The sequence below is a fragment of the Salvelinus namaycush genome, chromosome 13, assembly GCF_016432855.1.
Source record: "Salvelinus namaycush isolate Seneca chromosome 13, SaNama_1.0, whole genome shotgun sequence".
Taxonomy (NCBI): Eukaryota; Metazoa; Chordata; class Actinopteri; order Salmoniformes; family Salmonidae; genus Salvelinus; species Salvelinus namaycush.
In genome coordinates this window covers 1,881,553-1,909,032 of record NC_052319.1, presented here as the reverse complement: position 1 = coordinate 1,909,032, position 27,480 = coordinate 1,881,553, and the positions used below count along the sequence as shown (strand labels likewise).

The 27,480-nt window shown below is 45.6% G+C and overlaps 2 protein-coding genes across 9 annotated transcripts in view; both read right to left on the bottom strand.

Moving 5' to 3' along the window:
- The window catches only part of LOC120058170 (LIM domain only protein 7-like), an 85,103-nt gene that overhangs the window by 38,099 nt on the left and 19,524 nt on the right, over window positions 1-27,480 (bottom strand). For all 8 annotated transcript variants that reach the window (XM_039006640.1, XM_039006639.1, XM_039006636.1 and 5 more), the window contains exons 3-4: window positions 19,708-19,963; window positions 11,509-11,623 (exon numbers count right to left, since the gene is read on the bottom strand). In XM_039006640.1, coding sequence (XP_038862568.1) covers window positions 11,509-11,623; window positions 19,708-19,925 — 333 coding nt within the window. In that variant the 5' untranslated portion in view covers window positions 19,926-19,963. The remainder of the gene's footprint in view (window positions 1-11,508; window positions 11,624-19,707; window positions 19,964-27,480) is intronic.
- On the bottom strand, window positions 16,950-18,848 carry LOC120058171. Its single transcript, XM_039006645.1, has 2 exons — window positions 17,842-18,848; window positions 16,950-17,132 (listed from the first exon to the last, which is right to left on the bottom strand). The coding sequence occupies exons 1-2, from the start codon at window positions 18,279-18,281 to the stop codon at window positions 16,961-16,963; spliced, it is 612 nt and encodes a 203-aa protein (XP_038862573.1). The 5' UTR covers window positions 18,282-18,848; the 3' UTR covers window positions 16,950-16,960.

Sequence of the window (27,480 nt, the reverse complement as noted above, 5' to 3'; positions counted from 1 at the left end):
GTAAGAAAGTCGTTTTCCTTTCAAGTTAATGTGTACTGTTAGCTAGCTAACATTAGCTGGCTGGATCACTAGCTAATGTTATGTGTTTGATCTGTGTAGTAATATTATTCATATCTCAGAGACATTTGCATTGCTAGTTATAGCTAACTAGCTAACATTGAACCTGGTTGGTTTAGCTACCTGCAGATTCATGCAGGGTAGTAACGTTATGAATTTTTTGTTTAGCTCGCTAAACAAAAGACTCCACAATGCAAGAAACCATTTCAATAGAATGTTCTTGATGTTACTGTGACAACTGTCGATATACGTAGCTGGTAAATTCTCTCTGGCTATCTACTCCAATTTCCGAGCCCTCGTCTGAGTGTGCCAGAGCGCTGAAAAACTGACAAATGTATGGATGCTCAACACCCGTTGAATGCAGCCGGTGTCAGTAAACGTTGGCAAAAAGCATGATCAAATTGTTGCCAGCAGCAAAGTTTCCAACACTCTAGTCACCAACACTCTAGATAACATAAAAACAGCCTAACCAGCTCTGCTAGGATGAGTCAAATGGTCAGAGTGAGCTGTTCCCTCACTTTTGTATGGAAGTAGCTAGCAAGCTAGCAACGTTAGCCAGCTAGCCAGTTATCTTGGGTGCTTGACTGCTGTTGTTAGGTCAGAAGGCTCAGTTCAACCCTACTCCTTGGCCAGAGCGTCCAGCGTGCGCTCTGAACGCTCCGAGACAGTCAGAGGTCACCAAGCACAACATAGCTTCAGCGTGTAAATCAGCTAGAAAGATGTGTTGGCATCGAGTAATTGTCTCTGGCCCCCTCCCAGTTAGGGGGAGTGATGAGCTCTACAGCAGTCTCACAACTCAATCGCTGGTTGAAAACTGTTTTCTGCCCCTCCCAAAAGATAGAATTTGTAGATAATTGGCCCTCTTTCTGGGACTCACTCACAAACAGGACCAAGCCTGGCCTGCTGAGGAGTGACAGACTCCATCCTAGCTGGAGGGGTGCTCTCATCTTATCTATGAACATTGACAGGGCTCTAACTCCTCTAGCTCCACAATGAGATGGGGTGCAGGCCAGGTAACAGGCTGTTAGCTAGACTGCCAGCTTAGTGGAGTCTGCCACTAGCACAGTCAGTGTAGTCAGCGCAGCAGGTAGCCTAGCGGTTAGAGCGTTGGGCCAGTAACAGAAAGGTTGCTAGATCGACTCCCCGAGCTGACAAGGTAAAAATCTGTTGTTCTATCCCTGAACAAGGCAGTTAACCCACTGTTCCTAGGCTGTCATTGTAAATAAGAATTTTCTGTTAACTGACTTGCCTAGTTAAATAAAGGTAAAACAAAAACAACTATTGAAACTGTGTCTGTGCCTCGATCTAGGTTGGGCAAAACTAAACATGGTGGTGATTGCTTTAGCAATCTCACTGGAATTAAGACCTCCTGTCATTACTGAAAGAGATTGTGATATCTCACATCTCAAAATAGGGCTACTTAAAGTTAGATCCCTCACTTCCAAGGCAGTTATAGTCAATTAACTGATCATAATCTTGATGTGATTGGCTTGACTGAAACATGGATTAAGACATGATTAATTTAATGTGTTAAATGAGGCCTCTCCTCCTGGTTACACTGGTGAACATATCCCCCACGTATCCCGCAAAGGTGGAGGTGATGCTAACATTTACAATAGCAAAATTCTATTTACAAAATAAATTACTGCGTTAGGTAGGAGCAAACACTTGGCATTCTCTCAACCAGCTTCATGAGGTAGTCACCTGGAATGCATTTCAACTAACATGTGTGCCTTGTTAAAAGTTAATTTGGTGAATTTCTTTCCTTCTTAATGTGTTTAAGCCAATCAGTTGTGTTATGACAAGGTAGGGGTGGTATACAGAAGATAGCCCTATTTGGTAAAAGACCAAGTCCATATTATGGCAAGAACAGCTCAAATAAGCAAAGAGAAACAACAGTCCATCATTACTTTAAGACATGAAGGTCAGTCAATCCAGAGCATTCCAGAAAGTTGAACGTTTCTTCAAGTGCAAAAACCATCACGTGCTATGATGAAACTGGCTCTCATGAGGACCGACACAGGGAAGGAAGACCCAGAGTTACATCTGCTGCAGAGGATAACTTCATTAAAGTTACCAGCCTCAGAAATTGCAGCCCAAATAAATGCTTCACAGAGTTCAATTAACACATCTCAACATCACCTGTTCAGAGGACACTACGTGAATCAGGCCTTCGTGGTCGAATTGCTGCAATGAAACCAATACTAAAGGACACCAATAATAAGAAGAGACTTGCTTGGGCCAAGAAACGTGTGCAATGGACATTAGACTGGTGGAAATCTGTCCTTTGGTCTGATTAGTCCAAATTTGAGATTTTTGGTTCCAACCTCTGTGTCTTTGTGAGATGTAGAGTAGGTGAACGGATGATCTCCGCATGTGTGGTTCCCACTGTAAAACAATGGAGGAGGAGGTGTGATGGTGTGGGGGTGCTTTGTTGGTGAAATTGTCAGTGATTTATTTAGAATTCAAGGCACACTTAACCAGCATGGCTACCACAGCCTTCTGCAGCGATACGATATCCCATCTGGTTTGCGCTTAACAGGACTATCATTTGTTTTTCAACAGGACAATGACCCAACACACCTCCAGGTTTTGTAAGGGCTATTTGACCAAGAAGGAGAGTGATGGAGTGCTGCATCAGATGACCTGGCCTCCACAATCACCCAACCTCAACCCAGTTGAGATGGTTTGGTATGAGTTGGACCGCAGAGTGAAGGAAAAGCAGCCAACAAGTGCTCAGCATATGTGGGAACCTTTCAACACTTTTGGAAAAGCATTCCAGGTGAAGCTGGTTGAGAGAATGCCAAGAGTGTGCAAAGATGTCATCAAGGCAAAGTGGGGCTACATTGAAGAACCTCAAATATAAAATATATTTTGATTTGTTTAACACTTTTTTTGGTTAAAGTCGGAAGTTTGTATACACCTTAGCCAAATACATTTCATCTCAGATTTTCTCAATTCCTGACATTTAATTCTAGTAAAAATTCCCTGTCTTAGGTCAGTCAGGATCACCACTTTATTTTAAGAATGTGAAATGTCAGAGTAACAGTAGAGAGAATTATTTCTTTCAGCTTTTATTTCTTTCATCATCACATTCCCAGTGGGTCAGAAGTTTACATACAGTCAATTTGTATTTGGTAGTATTGCCTTTAAATTGTCAAATGTTTCAGGGAGCCTTCCACAACCTTCCCACTATAAGGTGGGTGAAACATTGGCCCATTCCTCCTGACAGAGCTGATGTAACTGAGTCAGGTTTGTAGGCCTCCTTGCTCGCATACACTTTTTCAGTTCTGCCCACACATTTTCCATAGGATGAGGTCAGGGCTTTGTGATGGCCACTCCAATACCTTGACTTTGTTGTCCTTAAGCCATTTTCCACAACTTTGGAAGTATGCTTGGGGTCATTGTCCATTTGGAAGACCCACTTGCGACCAAGCTTTAACTTCCTGACTGATGTCTTGAGATGTTGCTTCAACATATCCACATCATTTTCTACCTCATGATGCCATCTATTTTGTGAATTGCACCAGTCCCTCCTGCAGCAAAGCACCCCCACAACATGATGCTGCCACCCCCGTGCTTCACGGTTGGGATGGTGTTCTTCGGCTTGCAAGCCACCCCCTTTTTTTAAACGCCTAACGTAACGATGGTCATTATGGCCAAACAGTTCTATTTTTGTTTCATCAGACGAGAGGACATTTCTCCAAAATGTACGATCTTTGTCCCCATGTGCAGTTACAAACCGTAGTCTGGCTTTTTTATGGCGGGTTTGGAGCAGTGGCTTCTTCCTTGCTGAGCGGCCTTTCAGGTTATGTCGATATAGGACTCGTTATACTGTGGATATAGATACCTTTGCACCTGTATCCTCCAGCATCTTCACAAGGTCCTTTGTTCTTGTTCTGGGATTGATTTTCACTTTTCGCACCACAGTAGGTTCATCTCTAGGAGACAGAACGTGTCTCCTTCCTGAGCGGTATGACGGCTGAGTGGTCCCATGGTGTTTATACTTGCGTACTATTATTTGTACAGATGAACATGGTACTTTCAGGCATTTGGAAATTGCTCCCAAGGACGAACCAGACTTGTGGAGGTCTACAATTTTTTTTCTGAGGTCTTGGCTGATTTCTTTTGATTATACCATGATGTCAAGCAAAGAGGCACTGAGTTTGAAGGTAGGCCTTGAAATACATCCACAGGTACACCTCCATCTGACTCAAATTATGTCAATTAGCCTATCAGAATCTTCTAAAGCCATGACATCATTTTCTGGAATTTTCCAAGCTGTTTAAAGGCACAGTCAACTTAGTGTATGTAAACTTCTGACCCACTGGAATTGTGATACAGTGAATTAGAAGTGAAATAATCTGTCTGTAAACAATTGTTGGAAAAATTACTTTTGTCATGCACAAAGTAGATGTCCTAACCGACTTGCCAAAATTATAGTTTGTTAACAAGAAATGTGTGGAGTGGTTGAAAAACGAGTTTTAATGACTCCAAAATAAGTCTATGTAAACTTCCGACTTCAACTGTACATGGTTCCATATGTGTTATTTCATAGTTTTGATGTCTTCACTATTATTCCACAATGTAGAAAATAGTAGAAATAAAGAAAACCCCTTGAATGAGTAGGTGTGTCCAAACTTTTGACTGGTACTGTATATGTGTGTATGTATGTCTGTAGTATGTACTCCTACATCGCTGTTGTCGGTTGCTACAGACCACCCGCGGCTTCGGGATATACTTATTGATATACTTATTGAAACACCTCCCTCCGCTTAACAACAAAAGCAGCATACATACAAAAATAAAATAAATTTAAACATACAATTGGAAATAATAATATATAAATATACATATATACAGTATGTACACATACATTTTATTTATTTAACCTTTATTTAACCAGGAAAATCCCTTTGAGACCCAGAGTCTCTTTTTCAAGGGAGACCTGGCCAAGGCAGCAGCAACAATCAATACATTACATAATTAAAATATACAATACAACACAACATGATCCAGCCTAAAAAAAGCATTTACACTCCTCTATAACAGAGTCTCCCATCAATATTTTAAATTCATTCAGTGGCACTAACATATCTAGATTAAGCATGGTGTCACGTTCCTGACCTGTTTTTCCTTTTTCTTGTATTTATTTAGTTGGTCAGGGCGTGAGTTGGGGTGGGCTGTCTATGTGTGATTTTCTATGTTGGGGTTTTGTGTTCGGCCTGGTATGATTCTCAATCAGAGGCAGCTGTCAATCGTTGTCCCTGATTGAGAATCATACTTAGGCAGCCGGGGTTTCATGTGTGTTTTGTGGGTGTTTGTTCTTGTGTCAGTGTTCCGCCACACAGGACTGTCACGGTAGTTATTTTGTATCGCATATTGTTTTTGTTAATTATTAAATCACTATGGAAACTAGCCACTCTGCGTATTGGTCCGATCCGTCTCGCCTCTCCTCGTCCGAGGAGGAGGATTACGACTGCCGTTACAGAAACACCCACCACCAAAGGATCAAGCGGAGTGGTAAAGGGCAGCGACAGCAGCAACAGAGGACACAGGACTCTTGGACTTGGGAGGAGATCCTGGACGGCAAAGGACCCTGGGTTCAGCCAGGAGAATATCGCCGTCCCAAGGCGGAGTTGGAGGCAGCAAAGGCAGAGAGGCGCTGGTATGAGGAGGCAGCGCGGCGACGCGGTTGGGAGCCCGAGAGTCAGACCCAAACATTTCTTGGGGGGGGGGGGGGGGGGCACACGCAGAGTGTGGCAAAGCCGGGTAGGATACCTGAGCCAACTCCCCGTGCTTACCGTGGAGTGAGAGGGCATGGTACTGGTCAGACACCGTGTTATGCGGTGAAGCGCACGGTGTCCCCAGTACGCGTGCTTAGTCCAGTGCGGGCTATTCCACCTCGCCGCACTGGTAGGGCTAGGTTGGGCATCGAGCCGGATGTCATGAAGCCGGCCCAACGCATCTGGCCTCCAGTGCGTCTCCTCGGGCCGGCATACATGGCACCAGCCTTACAAATGGTGTCCCCGGTTCGCCAGCATAGCCCAGTGCGGGCTATTCCACCTCGCCGCACTGGCAGGGCTACGGGGACCATTCAACCTGGTAAGGTTGGGCAGGCTCGGTGCTCAAGAGCGCGTGTCCTCCTTCACGGTCCGGTTTTTCCGGTGCCACCTCCACGTACCAGCCCTCCGGTGGCAGCTCCCCGCACCAGGCTGTCTCTCCGTCTTCTCTCTCCAGTTGCTCCCACCTGTCCAGCGCTGTCAGAGCCTTCCTCCTCTCCAGCACAGCCAGTGTCTGAACTGTCTGCCTGGCCAGCGCTGTCTGAACTGTCTGCCTGCCCAGCGCTGTCTGAGCTGTCTGCCTGCCCAGCGCTGTCTGAGCTGCCTGCCTGCCCAGCGCTGTCTGAACTGTCTGCCTGCCCAGCGCTGTCTGAACTGTCTGCCTGCCCAGCGCTGTCTGAACTGTCTGCCTGCCCAGCACTGTCTGAGCTGCCTGCCTGCCCAGCGCTGTCTGAGCTGCCTGCCTGCCCAGCGCTGTCTGAGCTGCCTGCCTGCCCAGCGCTGTCTGAGCTGCCTGCCTGCCCAGCGCTGTCTGAGCTGCCTGCCTGCCCAGCGCTGTCTGAGCTGCCTGCCTGCCCAGCGCTGTCTGTCTGTCCCGAGCCTTCAAAGCCGCCCGTCTGTACTGAGTCTTCAAAGCCGCCCGTCTGTCCTGAGCCTTCAGAGCCGTCTGCCAGACAGGAGCCGCTAGAGCCATCCGCTAGACAGGAGCCGCTAGAGCCTTCCGCCAGACAGGATCAGCCAGAGCCTTCCGCCAGACAGGATCAGTCAGAGCCGTCCAGCCAGGACCAGCCAGAGCCGTCCAGCCAGGACCAGCCAGAGCCGTCCAGCCAGGACCAGCCAGAGCCGTCCAGCCAGGACCAGCCAGAGCCGTCCAGCCAGGACCAGCCAGAGCCGTCCAGCCAGGACCCGCCAGAGCCAGCCAGCCAGGATCCGCCAGAGCCAGCCAGCCAGGATCCGCCAGAGCCAGCCAGCCAGGATCCGCCCCTCAGTCCGGTGCTGCCCCTCAGTCCGGTGCTGCCCCTCAGTCCGGAGCTGCCCCTCAGTCCGGAGCTGCCCCTCAGTCCGGAGCTGCCCCTCAGTCCGGAGCTGCCCCTCAGTCCGGAGCTGCCCCTCAGTCCGGAGCTGCTCCTTAATCCAATGGGGTTTATATGGAGGGTGGTCATTGGGAGGAGGCCAAGGAAGCGGGGTTTGACTATGGTGGGGTGGGGACCACGACCAGCGCCAGAGCCGCCACCGTGGACAGACGCCCACCCAGACCCTCCCCTAGACTTTATGCTGGTGCGCCCGGAGTTCGCACCTTAAGGGAGGGGGGGTTATGTCACGTTCCTGACCTGTTTTTCCTTTTTATGTATTTATTTAGTTGGTCAGGGCGTGAGTTGGGGTGGGCTGTCTATGTGTGATTTTCTATGTTGGGGTTTTGTGTTCGGCCTGGTATGATTCTCAATCAGAGGCAGCTGTCAATCGTTGTCCCTGATTGAGAATCATACTAAGGCAGCCGGGGTTTCACGTGTGTTTTGTGGGTGTTTGTTCTTGTGTCAGTGTTCCGCCACACAGGACTGTCACGGTAGTTATTTTGTATCGCATATTGTTTTTGTTAATTATTAAATCACTATGGAAACTAGCCACTCTGCGTATTGGTCCGATCCGTCTCGCCTCTCCTCGTCCGAGGAGGAGGATTACGACTGCCATTACACATGGATTGTAGACTATTCCATGCCTCTGGTGCACAAGAAGAAAAGGCAGTCTTGCCTAATACTGTGAATGTCCTGGGGACTTTAAGTAAAAAGCACCTATGACCGGGTATGGTAACTGCTGGTGTTGAAGGAGACCAGACTACAGAGGTAAAGAGGGAGTTTACCCGAAAGGGCTTTGTCAATGAACACATTGAAATCTTTCTGCGCGTATAAAGTGAGGTCCAAACTACCATTTGGTACAAGGCGCTACAGGTCTAGAAGTAGCTAGCCAACGGCAGCTTGGGTGCTCGACTGCCGTTTTAAGGCCAGAACGCTCAAATCAACCCTACTGCACTCCGACAGCGAAACTGTCTGAATTTACAAACGAACAATTTTTCTCTGAATGGAAACACCATAATATTAATCAAATTAATCAAGCCACATTTCTTAAACTCAATCCCATATACTATGTTGTTACAAAAAATGTTTTACATTCTCTGATAATGCCAATATGGAATAGTATCAAATGCTTCTCAAAGATACCCTCTGGTGGTCAAACTAGCAATAACTTGCAGTAACAGAAGAAATGGCTGAGAATTAAATGACATGCCACAGAATGCTGCAGCAGCACGCAAGGTGGGCCGCAGTATGGCGCAACTTTTAAAGGAGGAACCACTGTAGGGGTCCCGGTTGTCTGTACCTGCAGACTTGTTAGTGTCCATTGCCTTTAGTGCTTTATAGATCTCAGTATAAGAAACAGGCTCAAAGTTAAAATGGTTCACATGAGGGCCTATATCATAGTTGACTGTAACAGAGCTTACATTAGAGGCCTGGGCCCCACCATTATTAACAACTGAACAGATATGAAGTGCTTGTTAAAACCCCCTACAATATCAGCTTTATCTTTCATTAGAATCCATCATGAAATGGTCAGGAAGGCCAGAGGATACATTAGAACCTGACACTGATTTGATTAGCTTCCTGAACTTGGTAGGGTTGTTTAGGTTCTCTGTGACTGCATTGAAATAGCAATCTGATTTGGACTTCCTGATCAAACCTGTGCATTTGTTTCTTAGCGCTCTGAAGGAGGCCCAGTCAACAGGAGCATTTGTACGTCTAGCTTGAGCCCAATATATATTTCTCTTTCTAATTAATTCTGACAAGTTATCTGAAAACCAGGGATTGTCCCTTCCACTGATTCAACATTTCTTCACAGGCTTATGCTTATCACAAATGGACACACATTTCATATAAAAATATTCCCAGGCAGTGTCAACATTGGGAATCAGACTTATTCTGTCAACATTATGGTACAGATCAAGTCCTGCTTCCACAACCACACCCAAAGCTAGCATCAGTAATTCTACACGTGTTGTTAGCCCAGCTAGCACGGACACTGACAGTTGTGAATCTGATGCAGCCCAAGAGCTACTGCCCCCTTACCCGGGAAAGCACCGAACAACAGACAGCGTCGTTGGACCATTGAAGTGGCGCAAAAATGATGAGAACTACATTGATTTGGGGTTCACTTATATTGGGAGTAGTGCCTTTCCTCAGCCACAGTGTGTTACATGTGCAAAAGTACTATCTCACAACTCGACGGAACCACTCTTGCGCAGACATTTAGAAACAAAACATGCCAATTTGAAAAGTAAGCCACTGGAGTTTTTTGAGCGAGAAGTAAGACAACTTTTGAGTAGTAAGACATGTTTAAAAGCAACAGATACCATTAATAAGAAGGGGCTAGAAGTGTCTTATATGGTGAGCTACCGAGTGGGTAGGACAGGCAAGCCCCATACTTTTGTGGAGGACTTAATTCTTCCTGCTTCCGCAGATATGGCTGGGACAATGCTGGGGGAAAAGGCCAAAAAACTATACAGACAATGCCTTCATCAAACAACACTGTTTCACGACGCATCAGTGACATGGCAGGAGATGTTTTGAAACAATTTCTGCTTTGCATACAAGCCAGTGAATTCTATGCGTTACAGCTGGATTAGTCAACAGACGTGGCGGGCCTGGCACAGCTCCTGGTATACGTTTGTTACGTTTATGGAGGGTCAATTAAGGAAGACATCCTCTTCTGCAAACCGCTGGAAACCAGGATAATAAGAGAGGATATTGTTGATTCTTGATACACTGCAGAATCCACCGAGAGGCTCTTGCTGCCAAAGGAATGCGTTTTGGACACTACAGTGTTTTGGACACTACAGTGAAAATGGTTAACTTTGTTAAAGCAAGGCCCTTGAACTCTTGTGGATTTTCTGCACTATGCAATTTCATGGGCAGCGACCGTGTAACACTTTTACAACATTACAGAAGTGCGCTGGTTATCAAGAGGCAAAGTTTTGACACGTTTTTTTGAATTGAGAGAAGAGCTTAAAGTTCTCTTTACTGACCATAATTTTCACTTGTCTGACCGCTTGCATGATGACGAGTTTCTCATATGACTGGCCCATCTGGGTGATCTTTTTTCTCGCCTGAATGATCTGAATCTAGGATTACAGGGACTCTCCACAACAATATTCAATGTGCAGGACAAAATTGAGGCTATGATTAAGAAGTTGGAGTTCTCTGTCTGCATTAACAAGGACAACACACAGATCTTTCCATCACAGTATAATTTTTTGTGTGCAAATGAACTCAAGCTTACTGGACAATGTCAAATGTGATATAGCGAAGCACCTGAGTGAGTTGGGTGCACAATTACGCAGGTACTTTCCCGAAACGGATGACACAAACAACTGGATTCGTTATCCCTTTCATGCCCTGCCTCCAGTCCACTTACCGATATCTGAACAAGAGAGCCTCATCGAAACTGTGAAAGTTTAATTTAATCAGAAGCCACTGCCAGATTTCTGGACAGGGCTGCGCTCGGAGTATCCTGCCTTGGAACATCGAGCTGTTAAGACACTGATGCCCTATGCAACCACATACCTATGTGAGAGTGGATTCTCGGCCCTCACTAGCATGAAAACTAAATACAGGCACAGACTGTGTATGGAAAATTATTTAATAAATGTATCGTATAGTGTGTATGTGGCAGGCTTACAATGATGGCAAAAAACAACATTTGAGAGTGCGCTGACCCTGGTGCTAGAGGGGGTACGCAGCTGGAGGTTGAATGTTTGAAGGGGTACGGGACTATAAAAAGTTTGGGAACCACTGGTATAGGGAGATAAAAGGATGTATCTGTTCAATTTGTAATTTGTATTTCTTTATATGTGCAATAAAAATATACATATATACTTTTTTTAATCAATCTGTTATGTCATGATTATTACGTTAATGTAGCCCTCATGAGGGAGGGTTCAAGTCAAGTGTATTAACAGTCTTTTGGGTTGAGTGTGTGCGACCCCTGGTAAGGTGGGGACCGCTAGTGTTGAACGGATATGTGGGGCATGCAGGGTTTATTGCCCCCAAACCAAACCTAACCAAAGGACTGATACAGGGTGAGAATACCAGGGGTATATTCATTAGTGCAGACCGTAGAAAAATGTTTTGCAATGCAAACTACAGTTTCTATTGGACAAATTCAGGTGGGTCCTTACCAGTTTCGTTCTGTTTGCTTCCATTTGGTTCTTAGTGAATACACCCTAAGACTACCTGATCCAATAACAAACACTCATTTTCATTTAGCGTTTCAAAATATTTTGTCACAGTATACCTACTGAACACAGCCCATGTGTGTGGTCGTCGCAGGTTCATATACTCACATCCTGCCACTGGTCTTCGTTCTCCTTGACCTGCTCTCTGATCTTCTGTAGCTCCTCGTAGCGCACCTGCTTCAGGACCTCCTGGTCCACCGCAAGGTCTGTCATTGATTTGCTCCTACACACCACCAGAGAAGAGGAAGAGTGTTTAAAGACGGGGTTGAGATCAGTGTCAACTCAGTTACAGGCATTGGACCATCAGTTAGGAGCATAAACCTACAGTGCACAAGACTGATTTTACAGTCATAAAGTAGGCTACAGATGTATGTATCAAAAGACACTCCAAATCCACTATAATCACAGATGCGACACACATGCCAATCATAAATGCACTCAAAGTGTGGAGCAAAAAGTGCTTGTTAAAGTAAATCTCAATGAAATAAACTGAAACATACTTTTACACAAACGTTTATTGTAAGAACACAGGAAACAAAAACAAGATTCAACATTCATTGAAGATTAAACAATCATTTTCATCCACATAACACCATTAAGACTAAAATGTAGTACAAACAAAACATGCTCCCCATTTGTCAAATTTCTTAGTTAAGGATTAGTAAGCAAACAAAATAAGCACCAGTTGAGTCACACTAAACACAAGCTTAATGCGGTTTTAGCCTAATGGGTTAGACGAACCATGCAGTATATCTCAGCCATCCCATTCTGCAAAACACGCTTGTTCACTCCCTGTAAACTTCTGAATCATACTGCTATCAATGTCTCTCTATCTTGTCTGTCTGTCACACAAAACCAACCATCACCGTAGCCTACAACCTGTGCTTCAACAATTTTCAAACTCTCAGCTGCACATAACATACAGTATGTTTGGTTGGATGACCCAGCATATTGGTATTGTGTGTACAATCCCCTCACTCCACTTTGTTGCCTTGTCAAATGCTGTGTCCCGCCCCCCTTGGTTCGGCCCTGCGCCATTCAATCCCCAACAAAGTGTCAGTGTCATCGTATGATTGTCTATATTGTAATTGTTTTTAATAACCTGCCCAGGGACTGCGGTTGAAAATTAGCCGGCTGGCTAAAACCGTCACTTTTACTGAAACGTTGATTAATGTGCACTGTCCCTGTAAAAATAAAACAAACTCAAAGTATAGCAGTCAGCCAGTGAGTGAGGGAACTAGTAAATGAGAGCAGCAACACAAAGGCAAAAGGAGGAAGGAGGCACTGTGATTGCATGGTTGGGGGGAGGCCGTGGAGAGAACACGACCATGCCACATTCCTGGGAACCAGCATAATCAACTCACCCATCGCTAGCAACGTCAGACTTTTGGAGCAGTCTAGGAGAACCAGAAAAGAGAACCACACAGACAAAAAAAGTCACATTTGGGCCAGAATTTATTTTCCTACTCTGGGAATAAGTAGATGTGAAGTGATCCCTAACCAGTGTCTGGAGTTTTTCTCTCCCTCTAATGGCTAAGGTTAGGATTGGGAATCTAATCCTAGACCTGTGGTAAGGGATTGCTACCTCCAGCCTCTGTCTTCAAGATTCATATAGTAGGGGGAAAAGGTAAAGTGCATGGATGGACACATAATGGTTAAGTACCAGTCCACTTCAGCTTCGTTCTCCTGGGGTTTCACTGTCCTTTTTATTGAAGGTGGGCGTGTATCACAGTTCGAGTGACACCTTCCTTTCATCTCTTCGAGACCACAGCTAGGGTGACGTCACTGGAAACTCTACAGGAGTTTTCCATGTGTGAGGGAAATACATCCAGACGCCTCAGACCCATGTGTGAATGGCCTGTTTTGTGAGTGTGTCACACAGAGAAATAGAAAGAGTGTGATTGTGAGTTTGTGAGAGGGAAAGTGTGTGTGCTTCATATGTACACTCACCTCCATATGTATTTGGACAGGGAAGCAATTTTTTTTTATTTGGTCCCCTCATTTGAAGAAATCACAAGTATTTGTACTTATAGTGTATTAAAGCAGTCAAAAGTGTAGTGTTTGGTCCCATATTCCTTGCACGCAATGACTTTGTGTTTTGGATTAAGTAATGCCTAATAGGTATTGCGTGCAAGGAATACTTTAAATTAATACACTAAGTGAACTTAGTCCAAATACTTAGGACTTCTTCACATGGGGGGGGGGGGACTAGCTACATAAAGTGCTTTCATTTGTAATTGGTATGAAAATACCCTCAAATAAAAGGTGACATTCTGTACTGTCGCCTCATACGAAAGACTTAATGTGTATGTGTATGTATGTGTTTTCTGTGTATGTGTTTTCACGTTGCCAAGGGTGGCAGGTACCAGCTTTCATCCCCTCACACGACGATGGGGAATTTCAGTCTAGGTTTTCATGTCTGTCTTCCTTATTAAAAAACTTACGCTCTATGATCATCATCTACCTCTGCTGTGCAGACCTGGGTTGAAATACTACTAGAAATGTCTCAAATACTTTGAGAGTTTACTTCAGCCTGACTGCCAGTGCCTGGAGTGCCATGTGGGTGGGGTATGCAGAATTCTCTATTGAATCCATTGCACCAGGCAAGCTCAATTGACCACAGCTAAAGTATTTTAAATGATTTCAAATAGTATTTAGAACCCAGGTTTGGTGCAGTGTCTAGGGGTAAGTATGGGGATTCATCGCGGAAACCCAGAACTAAAATCTTGCATAATTGCATAAGATGCTTGATTAGGTTCAGGAGGGAGATAATATACTGTATTTTATGAGAAAAGATACTAACAAGACTAGCGAAGTCTCCACCCCCCTAAACGGAAACTCTCAGCCAAAGCATGGGCCAAATGTTCCTTGTTAGTCGTCTCATCCCCGTCTGTTCGACAGATGTTACGGTACCATCCTATGTTACGTGCGTCTGTCCATGAGAGTGAGTGTGGGGTTAATAGCTTGAGTTATATATAGATCTTACTCATGTTCAAATCCCTTTTCATACCACTCTGCTCATACTGCTCCTCCAAGTCAGTGTGAAGTTCTCTGATGTTGAGAGACACTGTGTTATTCCAAGGCAAATAGAGGTGCTAGGGTGATGTCATACTTCGCCATTCGTGAACCACCTCCGATTGATTCCATGACAACAGTTTTCAGTCTGTTTTTGTCTATTTTTATTAAGCATGGGAACAAAGTATTTTTAAATTCACAGGCAAAGGCAATCCATGAGCAGAAAAACAAAAACCAAAAAACAAACAAATGTAAAACAGAATAGGGTCTTGTGGTGTTAATTCTGATGGACGTATACATTTTTGGTCAATGCATTGACGACAGTACTCATGTGGTGGTGTCTAGAATTAGCACTTAAAAAAAGGTTAGCAGCAGTTATACAAGTTGTACAGAAAGGTCATTTACTTAATAGGGTGTTGCGTTTTAGAGCTTCAGAATCGTATCGCTTGAATGGTTTCAGAAAATACCACAACCTGCGTAAAAAAAAGTCACTTGTTTGACCTAATCAATCAAACCACTTTCTCAAAAGCTGAGGTAACATAACCGTGGGTTATTTTTCTACATTTCCACCACTGGGTTTATGTGTTAAAAATACATTTACGGTAAAGTTGTCTTTTATCAATTTGTTGCAGTTAGTGTGAAAGGCACATGTTTGTTTTTGGTAGAGAAGTGCTCAATATAGTTAATTGACATTTCCTTCTATGAGGTCCTTCTATAAGCACCACTCCGTATCACTGCATATCCACATGCGATTTAGGGCACTTCAATAACAGACAGAAAAGGGTTCTTAGAAGTGAACAGCACCGGTGTGTGTGGGGGGGGGGGGGGTGGGGGGGTTAAAGAAGAAAACAACAATACACAACCCGGAGATTTGGGTCTCTGTCTCAAATGGCACCCTATTCCCTATATAGTGCACTACTTTTGACTAGAGCCTTATAGGGTAGACCTATGTGGCTCCAGGTCAGTCAAAGTAGTACAGCGCCCCAGGAGCAAATTAGAGTTAAGTACTTTGCTCAGGGGCACATCGACCGATTATTCACCTTGTATTTGAACCAGCAACGGTTACTGGCCCAACGCTCTAACTGCTAAGCTACCTGTCGCCCATAGCAGTGCACTATATAGGGTTTGGGGTGCCATATGAGATTTGCCCTGAGAGCAACAGGCACTGTAGCGGGATCGTTGTTTTCAGCAGCCATTTTTGTTCCTAACTGTTCAGAAAGGCTAACCTCTCGATCATCATCCTCTTCTTGTACCTCAGCCGACTCGCCTCCCTAATCGCCACCATCTTCTGCAGGTCACCCTCGCTACAGGAAGTGGGCAGCGACGGACCCATCTGATTGGCCGACATACCTAGATATGACCGCTGACTTTGGACACGCACTGCCCCCACCCCCACCCCGAGCACCACCCCAAACTTCCTCAGCAACATGTCGTCCGTTTTAGGGTACCCATCACGATCTCCTCTTTCCTCATGGTTCTCCCCGCCCTCAGCTTCAACCTCCTGGGTCAAAGGTGAGGGGGCGCAGAGCAGCCGCGCCTGGAGCTTGGCAGGCAGTGCCCAGGGCTCAGGGATGGTCATCGGGTTGTAGCTGTCGGCCGCACCCAACAGTGGTCTCTGCCGCCGACCACCCTGGGGTTGGTTGACCTTCCGGAAGATGAAGTCGTCCCGCTCGATGTCGGGGATGACGGTCTTGTTATCCTTGCCCGGCGTCTGCGGCTGGGTGACAATGTTGAGCTGGGGGTTCGAGGCGTAGAGGTGGCCGGACAAGTGGTTTACGCACACCCGGGTTTTCAGCACAGCCAGCTCCGGGTTGGAGTGGAAGGCCTGGGTGCGTCGGGCGAACATGTCGTCATTCTCCAGGTCAGGGAAGATGCTCGCCAGGGACTCATCCAACTGTTCTGGAGGATCCAGGGGGTTGTCACGCCCCAGAAGGGGACGCTTCTCGCATTTGAACAGCCGGGGGCCTGAGGTGGGGTCGATCATAGGGAATACCACCGGGAAGCGCTCAAAGTATGGGATGTTGGTGACTTGCTTTTTGGGGGGCTGGTAGAGGGCAGTGTGTTGTGGCTGAGTGTTGTAAGGACTGGAGGGGGGGGGGGGGGGGGGGGGAAGAGAGAGGAGAAGGAGAGAGAGGACAGAGGTTTGATGAGTTGCATGCAAGTAGAATAGGAGGAAAGCAGAAAGAGCTAGGAAAAGGAGGTATAAAAAAAATGGAAGGCTGTTTGATTCAAAACAGGGCTGCATCAAACTGAGGACCTTGCATTCTGAAGCAGCTTATTCAAACCGTAAGTGCTTGGCAAACACAGTACAGTATCTTAACATATGTACTGATGCAAATTGGACTAAACAGCAAGACAGCAAAGCGATTATACCTCAGTATAACTGGTATAACTCTCAAAACTGCTTTTCAAGGCATGTTAGGGCACAGTTACTAGCTTAGCTTTTTAGCACAGTATCGCTGTTAGTACGTGAGGGAGGGCAGCCAATCAGAACTCCTGCCCTTTTAAGGCAATGCGCTAGACCAGTGCTCCTGTGATTTCACAGTCAATCGAGCAGCTGTATCGACCTTTGACCTGCAGCAGGGAGGCTGGTGTGGGTGGAGCCTTCAGGTGCATGGGGGTGAGAGGAGGGGGAGGGGCCGGAAGGGGCTGAGGAGAGCCAGTGACTGACATCGCAGTCAGAGTCGTCAGAGGATGAGCCGCCAGACTTCTTTCGGCTATGGCCCCAGAGAGGAGTGGGTGCAGAAAAGAGAGAGAAAGACAGAACGAGAGAGAGAGGGGGGAGAGGGAGAGAGAGAAGGATCGATGAGGGAAAATAGAGTGGGGAAAGGGAGTGTAAGGCAAAGTGAGAAGAAGAGAGAGAAACGGAGAAGCAGAAGTCAGACAGGTGGAATCAATACAGTGAAGTAGTGTAAAAGTAGAGTAGAATAGTTCCCCACAGCAGTGCGGACCCAACTTATCAATCAAATGAAAGCTTTGTGAATGATGTTAGAATCACATGCATTAAACAGACTATAGGGAATCACTGGAAAATGTTGTGATAGAAAGAGATAGAAACAGGAAACTGTGATAGAAAGATAATGAAAATAGTTGGTGATAGAGTGATAAAGTACTGTTAGCAATAAGAATGGGATGTGCCATTAGAAATAGTGAATGTAAGAAAGAGTAAAGAAATGTGTGTGGTTTGTAAATGTTGGTATTGTATGTACTAATGTTTTATATAGTATTTGAAATGTACAGTATGAACATGTGAATGGAATGCAAGTGCTTTAAATGATGACTGTGCTTTAAACGTTAAATCTGTGCTTTAAGTGCTTTAAACGTTAAATCTGTGTTATGGGGTATGATGCTGTAAGTGTTTCTGCGGTCTTTAACATTGGCCCTCTTTGCATCGTCCCCCTTCCCCCTGTCAGTATGTCCACAGACCTGAAGCCCTGGATCTTCTTGTACCAGGGTCTCCTCTGGGACCCCAGTTTGATCTTCTGCACGTGGGTGTCCTCCTCGGGCGTCCAGAACTTGGGCAGAAACCTGTCATATGACACGTCGACATTTGACTTGGGCGACGCACCCACTTTGCGAGCGTACAGGTCGTCCTGAACGGGGTCAGCATACCCAACATCATCTTCCTCGTCTTCAGAATCGTCGTACATCTGTCGGAGGAGACTATCAGTGGGGAGAGGGCGGTGGTGGTCCACCCTCACTGAGCCCATCTGAGGCTGGGGGGAGCACATCGGTGTCATTGGCCCACTGCTGCTACTCGAGAGAGAGAAAGAGAGACCAGCCAATCGTATGAGGGGAAAGGGTTTATCAGGAAGTGCACACAAGCAATCAAAAGGCAGAGCAAGGAGCGTATGGTGTTGGAACATCCTTGGGTAAACGGCACACAATCTCCAATGAGAGCACAAGGCAGAACCAAAACAAAAAACACAAGTAAATTAAAGTAAATTAAAGTAAATCAAGTAAATTAAAGTAAATCAAGTAAATTAAATGAAATCAAGTAAATGAAATCGAATCAATGTGAAATTGGATATTTCGGATGGCAAGTCACTCACTCAGTCACTGCAAATCCAACTGCAAGAGGAACGAGCAAAAACAACTAAACAAAACAAACACACAAACAAAACAAACTTATTCAATCAATCAGTTAGAAGAGCCGGCAAGTTAAGACCAAGGTGGACTGCTACACTCATGGTTCTAGAAAACCATGCAAACTGAAGCACTCTCTCGTTCTCTCATTCTTTCTTTCTCCCACACTCGTTCATCCGGCAGGCATAACAGAAGAAGCGCTCTCTCTCTCGCTCTGGTCAGATCCCACGGCATCAGGCTTTCTGACCTGAGGCAGGTCACTGTCTGCGGCGGTGGGGCGTTCGTGTTTGTGGTCATTGTGATCGTTGGCCAGGTCCCTCCTTTCGCCACTGAAACCACTCCTCCCCCTCCTCCTAATCCCACGGCATTCCCGGCCTCCACAGGGCCGATTGGTAGTGCGAAGTTGGTAGGCAGGGCAGGGGAGGGACTGTGGAAGCGCCGGCTGGCCAGGTCGTCCAGAACGAGGTCGGGGTCCGGCCGCTCGGTGTCAGAATCATCGTCACTGCCACTCTCGTACTTGTACGCCCACTGCAGTTGGGCGGCGGGCAGGGAATCCTGGGATATGCATCTGTTGTTGGAGGATTCGGACCTGGTCTCACAGAGGTCAGTGTTCCGAGGTTAGTCGCAACATATGATGGTACAGTGCACACACACACAACCATAACCATGGGACAACCATACACAACCATGGGAGAACCAACCAGCAGACAGACAGAAAGACAGTGGAGATGATAGGAGAGGAGTGTGTAAAGACAGGGCACGGATCAGGGTATGGCATACGGTAGATTTAAACCACATAGAGTCAGATCCATGTCTTATACAGTATTCACCAGTGCAAAGCAATAGTTTTATTCGGTGTGAAAGAAACAAAGCTGGCTTATAGAGCTAGCTTACTATAGCTTGTGTTGCAATGGCGTTTCATAACGTTCAAAGACACTGGGTGGCAAGATTTGGCTCGATACCATTACCATTTGACAGAAGGATACCAATTCACCTGAATTATACTGAATTAAAATGGAATTGAGCCCCACCCTTCTGGATGATTTAACCATTGACAGACCAGTGAACAGACCCGAATGAACATTTTACACTCCTATAGGCCCCTCATATATCCGAAAGGATTTGCTAGAGCAGCACCTGTGGATAACGACTCGAGGTAGCTGATTTCTGGTGTATAAGCTACAGGTGTGTGTATGACTCTGCTACCTGGTGAAGGTGCCATCCTCCTCCGTGTACATGGGGCTGGCCCAGCTTCGGCGGCTGTCCTCGTGGCGCTCGGCCCGCTTCTTGCGGAGCGGCGCTGGCACGTAGGCCGCCGGCTTGTCCTTGGTGGGCAGGAACTGGTTGAACTGTGTGGTCGTTTTGGGTGCGATGACCAACGAGCGGCGGTAGTGCAGCGAATCCTTGTTACTGTCTGCTGCCATCCTGAAGACTGAGTCCACCTCCGCGTCACTCCCACAACCTAAGGGAGTGAGGAGATATAGAGAAGGAAGAGATGAGAAATTGAAGAGGAAGGGGAAGGGAAGGTCAGGGGAAATTGAAAGGGGAGGGAAGTGTAAGAGGAGAGAAAAAGTAGAAAGAGGGAGAAGTCTCGTGAGGGTTGTGGAGGGGGAGATAAGAGGTAAACGAGAGAATAGCCGAGTGGAGATTGGAAAGGGAAGGTGGGAGGAGGGACGGGGGACGAGAAGTGAGAGGAGAGGGAAAGGGTAGTTGAGAGGTCCAGTAAGGAAGAAAAGTAGAGAAAAGGAAAGGGGGGGAGTAGAGGTCTTTTTAGTGTTGTGTATAATATGATTGTCTGTTATATTAAGATAGAACAAGTAGTCCCAAACTGAGGTACCCCCAGGGGTAAGCGCAATGCCGTAGGGGGTACGCCAAATAATACAGTTTAAAAATATATACTTCTTCACATTTTCAAACAGTCAATTTATATTTTCCAACGGGGCTATACATTTGGGTGAGATGTTTTTCTCGCCTGAGTAGCCTCGTTTCACTGCCAAAAATAAAATGAAACCATCTAGTGTTCAGCAAAATAACACCACAATGTCAAATACAGGTAGCCTAGTCAAATAATGAACATCCAATCACATTAACCGTTACTCTCTCGCGGGAAATCCACTAACGGTCCGTATGTAGCCAAACGTAGCTGCTGCTCATTCCGTTTGCTCGAAAATTGATCAATGGTTAAAAAAAATAGGGCCTGCGTCCATAGAGACACATACCAGCTCTACTGATAGTACCGCTACTACCAGCAGTACTACACCTGCACCCGTCGACGACACAAGTTGTTCTGCTTCCACGACCACATCCAATGCTTGCATCAGTAATTCTACATTTGTTGTTAGCCCAGCTAGCATGGGCACTGACAGTTGTAAATCTGATGCAGCCGAAGAGCTACTGCCCCGTTACCCGGGAAAGCCCCGAACAGACAGCGTCGTTGGACCATCGAAGTGGTGCAAAAATGATGAGAACGACATTGATTTGGGGTTCACTTATATTGGAAGTAGTGCCTTTCCTCAGCCACAACCAATTTGAAAAATGAACCACAGGAGTTTTTTGAGCGAGAATTAAGATGACTTTCGAGTAGTAAGACATGTTTAAAAGCAACAGATACCATTAATAAGAAGGGGCTAGAATCGTCTTATATGGTGAGCTACCGAGTGGCTAGGACAAGTAAGCCCCATAATTTTGTGGAGGACTTAATTCTTCCTGCTTCCGCAGATATGGCTGGGACAATGCTGGGGGAAAAGGCCCAAAAAACTATACAGACAATGACTTCATCAAACAACACTGTTTCACGACACGTCAGTGACATGGCAGGAGATGTTTTGAAACAATTACTGCTTCGCATACAAGCCAGTGAATTCTATGCATTACAGCTGGATGAGTCAACAGATATGGCAGGCCTGGCACAGCTCCTGGTTTATATTCGTTACATTTATGGGGGGTCAATTAAGGAAGATATCCTTTTCTGCAAACTGCTGGAAAGTCTCTCTCTCTAATTACTGACCTGCTCTCCTGGGCCTTAAACACCACCAACCAAAACAAAACCTATTCGACTTAATTGAAATAACTATTATTAAATAGAAGTAGAAAAAAAGCTGTTTGTGCAATATATTTTTCTCCTTACAGTGAGTTTGATAAGTTTCCAAGAGAAAATATAGTTATATTTATCAACCACTAGAGGGCGGTATGTGTTTCTTTTTATAAGTAGTTTGCTCTCTTCGACTGATGCTACATGTTTTTGTATCCCAAAACATTATTTGATTTACAGTGAGACTAAGACATTGTATTATGAAAATATCCAATTTTAGTGTCGGCTGAGAGACTTTTAACCGATAGAATAGTCCACACACTGTCAAATGTCAACAAAGATCCGGTATCAGTAAAATCAACATGCTCAGTGTGAATTTCACACATAATCTCAGATAGTCCCCAGGAAACAATACCATCTGCTCTTCAAATACCATCACGTTAACACAATCACTACTCCTCAAAATCTCAGACTAAGATATAGAGATATACTACTAAGAGCCAAAAACAAAGCATAACAAAGTACAACCAAAACACACTCAAGTACACACTCAAGTGTGTGTATGTCCATACCCTCACTGCTGCCTTTGAGAGTGTTGTTAGAGGATTTGCTGTGTGGTCTAGAACCCAGGGAGTCCAAGCTATCCAAAGAGTCCCCTCTTCTGTGTCCTCCTCCTCTCAGTATAGAGAATAGATCGTCTTTCTCACTGTACCAGCTGTCTCCAAAACGACTATCTCTTTCTCTAAAGCTGCTGCCGCTGCTACTGCTGCTGGCTTTCTGGCCAGACAATACCTTGAGGGCCTGCAATACACACACACACACAAACAGTTGAAAGACATTTGCTTCCGGACAAGCTAAACACCTCCTTCGCCCGCTTTGAGGATAACAGTGTCACTGACGCAGCCTGCTACCAAGGACTGTGGGCGCTACTTATTCGTGGCCGACGTGAGTAAGACATTTAAGTGTGTTAAAAACCTCTTCAGGATCGGTGGGTCCCCGGTGGGACGGTTGAGCTAAAGTAGGCTAATGTGATTAGCATGAGGTTGCAGCTTCTATCCACAAGCTTTGTTTGGACAAAGTTTGGACACACTTACAATGGCAGACGGAAGGGAGGGTGGTGCGGCAGGTGCCGCTTCTCCTACAGATGCTGTTATTCTATCAAAGACATCAGGTGTACGCCGACCCCAGCTAAGTAACTCATGCAAAGAGTTAAAGCTCAATTATGTGTTTTATCTCCAGTACATTGCCATGATTGTCAGTTATGTAGCCACTCTACTGATTATCTCAGTGCGTCCTTGCTGGGATGACACAATCAGTCTACTGCCGGAGAATAACAACACCAAACACGTTGGTTCACTGTTCCACGGGAGCGGACAGTACACAGCATACCATAATGTTCTGAATAATGGCCAAGTCTACCTCGCTCCCTATTCCACTGAACCGCTTAGGCGTAACAAACACAAGTCCATCATTTATCGGAAACTGTTAAACTACCTGTTCACTAACCTATTGCTCTCCGGGGATGTGCAACTCAATCCTGGGCCTAACATCACCGAGCCAGCGATACTCACTGAAGTGGAAAGCAGAGGATGGCCTCGTCCACTGATCGTCGCCACTGCGGATTTGGGTGAGTGCTATGGTCCCATAGTTTCTCGCGCGTCACCCGGCTCCAAGATGGAATTTGACTCTTCAAACATACCCAAGTTGCTATATGCGTTCCCTGACTCTGCTTCTGGTATGCAAGCTGTTTTAATTAGTTCCCTGCATTCAGTGCAAGCGGGAGGGATAGTTAATTGCACTACCAAACTGCCCCTAATCAAAACAAAACGTCCTAAACCCAGCCGTCAGAAAACACCAAAAATTGTACTTTTTTCAATGTGTCAATCACTCTCGAGTCATCTGGTATCCACGAGCTAATCCCAATGGACTACTATGGGGCACTTGAACATTCGCAGTGTCAATCCAAAAAGTGATCAAATTCAACATCTTCTCACAGACTCCAACCTTGACTTCCTTTGCCTTTCAGAGACAAGGTGATTAGCTCACTAAACAAGGTGAACAAGGTGATTAGCTAGTGAACAAGGTGATTAGCTCACTAAAGAACTCTAAAGCCAAAGCTGTGTTTGGGCTGGACTCTACCATTCTTAAAAACTCCAAAGAGTCACTCATTGGCCCCATTACTAAGGTCACCAACACATCTATTGGTCTGGGGGTGTTTCCAAGGGTATGGTAGTCGGCCATAATAATGGCCATCTTTAAATCGGGTGACCCTGCTGACGTGAGTAACTACAGGCCCTTTAGTATACTACCTGTGGTGTCGAAGGTTGTTGAAAAGTGTGTAGCAGAACAACTGATTGCCCACCTCAACAACAGCTCCTTCACATTCCACTCCATGCAGTTTGGCTTCAAAGCGAAACACTTCACAGAAATGGCCAACTGCTTTCTTCTGGAAAATGTGAAGTCCAAGATGGACAAAGGGGGAGTTGTTGGGGCTGTGTTTCTGGACCTAAGGATGACTTTTGATACTCTTAACCATGAGGTTCTCATCACAAAATTGTCCAAGTCAACTTTTTCCCCGATGTCTTGAGATGGATGAAATCATACCTTGAAGGCAGAACTCAGTGTGTCAGAGTGCGCAATGAGCTGTCGCCCACTCTTAGCTATGATGTGGGCGTGCCCCAAGGGTACGGGTCAATACTGCCTTCTGTCTGTACTGGGTCTGAAGTTCAAATGTATGCAGATGATACAGTGATATATGTGCATGCAAAGAGCAAACAACAAGCTGCAAAAGAACTCACTACTGTAATGGTCCAGGTTACAAAGTGGCTCTGTGACTCGTGTTTGCATCTCAATGTGAAAAACACTTAACATACTGCTTGACTAGTTGGGCCCAAGCTTGCTGTACAACATTAAAACCCATTCAGTCTGTCTACAAACAGGCTCTCAAAGTGCTTGATAGCCATCATCACTGTTACATCCTCAGAAAGCATGAGCTCATGAGTTGGGAAAATCTTGTGCAATACACCGACGCATGTCTTGTATTCAAGATCCTAAATGGCCTGGCTCCCCCTCTACTCAGTACTTTTGTTAAACAGAAAACCTAAACATATGGCAGTAGATCCACAAGGTCTGCCATGAGAGGTGACTGTATAGTTCCCTTAAGGAAAGCACCTTTAGTCAATCCACTTTTTCTGTGAGAGCTTCCCATGTCTGGAATACACTGCCATCAGACACACATAACTGCACCACCTATCACACTTTCACAAAAAACATGAAGACATGGCTAAAGGTCAATCAGATTTGTGAAATAATCCATAGCTTGTATTGCCGGTTTCCATGTTGTCTGTTGTCTGTAGCTTGTGAGCAGTGAAAACACTTTGTTGCTTTTATGGATTTTGTCCTGTTGCTTTTTGTGCTATGTTCCTCTGTCTGATGCTATGTCTTGCTTGTCCAATGCTCTGTGTGTGCTCACTGCAAATTGAGTGTCTGTATTGTAATTGTTTTTAATAACCTACCCAGGGACTGTGGTTGAAAAATAGCCGGCTGGCAAAAAAACGGCACTTTTACTGAAATGTTGATTAATATGCACGGTCCCTTTAAAAAATAAACTCAAACTAAACTCAAGTAACAAGAACAATTCCCAGGACATAGACATATCTGATATGAGCAGAAAGCCCATCAATTCTTGTTAATCTAACTGCACTGTCCAATTTACAGTAGCTATTACAGTTAAAGAATACCATGCAATTGTTTGAGGAGAGTGCACAGTTATGAACTTGAAAATGTATTAGTAAACCAACTAGGTACATTTGGGCAGTCTTGATTCAACATTTTGAGCAGAAATACAATGGTTCATTGAATCAGTCTAAAACTTTGTACATTCACTGATGCCATCTAGTGGCCAAAATTTAAATTGCGGCTAGACTCCTAAGTGATATAATGGCATTTCTCTTGCATTTCAAAGACGCATGTTTTTTTCTTTGTATTATCTTTCACCAGATCAAATGTGTTATATTCTCCTACATTAATGTCACATTTCCACAAACTTCAAAGTGTTTCCTTTCAAATGGTATCAAGAATATTAATATCCTTGTTTCAGGTCCTGAGTTACAGGCAGTTAGATTTGGGTATGTCATTTTAGGTGAACATTGAAAAAAATGGCCAGATCTTTAAAAGGTTCGCAAGGCTGCCTGCCCAGACGGTATCCCTAGCCGCATCCTCAGAGCATGCGCAGACCAGCTGGCTGGAGTGTTTACGGACATATTCCATCTCTCCCTATCCCAGTCTGCTGTCCCCACTTGCTTCAAGATGTCCACCATTGTTCCTGTACCAAAGAAACCAAAGGTAACTGAACTAAATTACTATCGCCCGTAGCACTCACTTCTGTCATCATAAAGTGCTTTGAGAGGCTAGGATCATGTCACCTCCACCTTACCTGACACCCTAGACCCACTTCAATTTGTCTCCGCCCTAATAGATCCACAGACGATGCAATCTCTATCGCACTGAACACTGCCCTATCCCATCTGGACAAGAGGAAGACCTATGTAAGAATGCAGTTCATTGACTATAGCTCAGCATTCTACACCACAGTACCTTCCAAGCTCATCATTAAGCTCGGGGCCCTGGGTCTGAAACCCTCCCTGTGCAACTGGGTCCTGGACTTCCTGATGGTCCGCCCCCCCAGGTGGTGAAGGTAGGAAACAACACCTCTACCTTGTTGTTCACCCATGTCTGTGTGGCCACGCACGCCTCCAACTCAATCATCAAGTTTGCAGAAGACACAACAGTAGTAGGCCTGATTACCAACAATGACGAGACAGCCTACAGGGAGGAGGTGAGGGCCCTGGGAGAGTGGTGACAGGAAAATAATCTCTCACTCAACGTCAACGAAACAAAGGAGCTGATCTTGGATTTCAGGAAACAGCAGAGGGAGCACGCCCCTATTAACATCGATGCGAACACAATGAAGAAGGTGGAAAGCTTCAAGTTCCTCTGCGTACACATCACTGACGATCTGAAATGGTCCACCCACTCAGACAGTGGGGTGAAGGCGCAACAGCACCTCTTCAACCTCAGGAGGCTGAAGAAATTTGGCTTGGCCCCTAAAACCCTCATAAACTTTTACAGATGCACAGAGAGCATCCTGTCGGTCTGTATCACCGCCTGGTACGGCAATTGCACCGCCCTCAACCGCAGGGCTCTCCAGAGGGTGGTGCGGTCTGCCCAACGCATCACCGGGGGCAAACTACCTGCCCTCCAGGACATCTACAGCACCCGATGTTACAGGAAAGCCAAAAAGATGATCAAGGACATCAACCACCCAAGCCACAGCCTGTTCACTCCGCTATCATCCAGGATGCGAGGTCAGTACAGGTGCATCAAAGCTGGGACCGAGAGCAATGCACAGTGATATGGTCGCCAGGTGTTGGGTCTTTCCTCCGACACATTGGTGCGGCTGGCTTCCGGATTTAGCGAGCATTGCGTCTAGAAGCAGTGCAGCCTGGCGGTGTCGTTTTTCGGAGGACGCACGGCTCTCGACCTTCGCCTCATCCGAGTCCATATGGGAGTTGCAGCGATGGGACAAGATTGTAACAACCAATTGGAAATCAAGAAATTGGGGAGAAAAAGGGGTACAAAATAAAGATAAGCTGAGACTGAGAGACTGAAAAACAGCTTCTATATCAAGGCCACCAGACTGTTAAATAGCCATCCCTATCCGGCTTCCACGCGGTTACGCAGCCCTGCATCTTAGAGGCTTCTGCCCTATATACAGTGCCATCAAAGTATTCAGACCCCTTGATTTCTTCCACATTTTGTTAGGTTACAGCCTTATTCTAAAATGTATTAAATTGTTTTTATCCTCATCAATCTACACACAATACCCCATAAGGAGAAAACGAAAACAGGATTTGAGAAATGTTTGCTAATTTATTAAAAATTAAAAA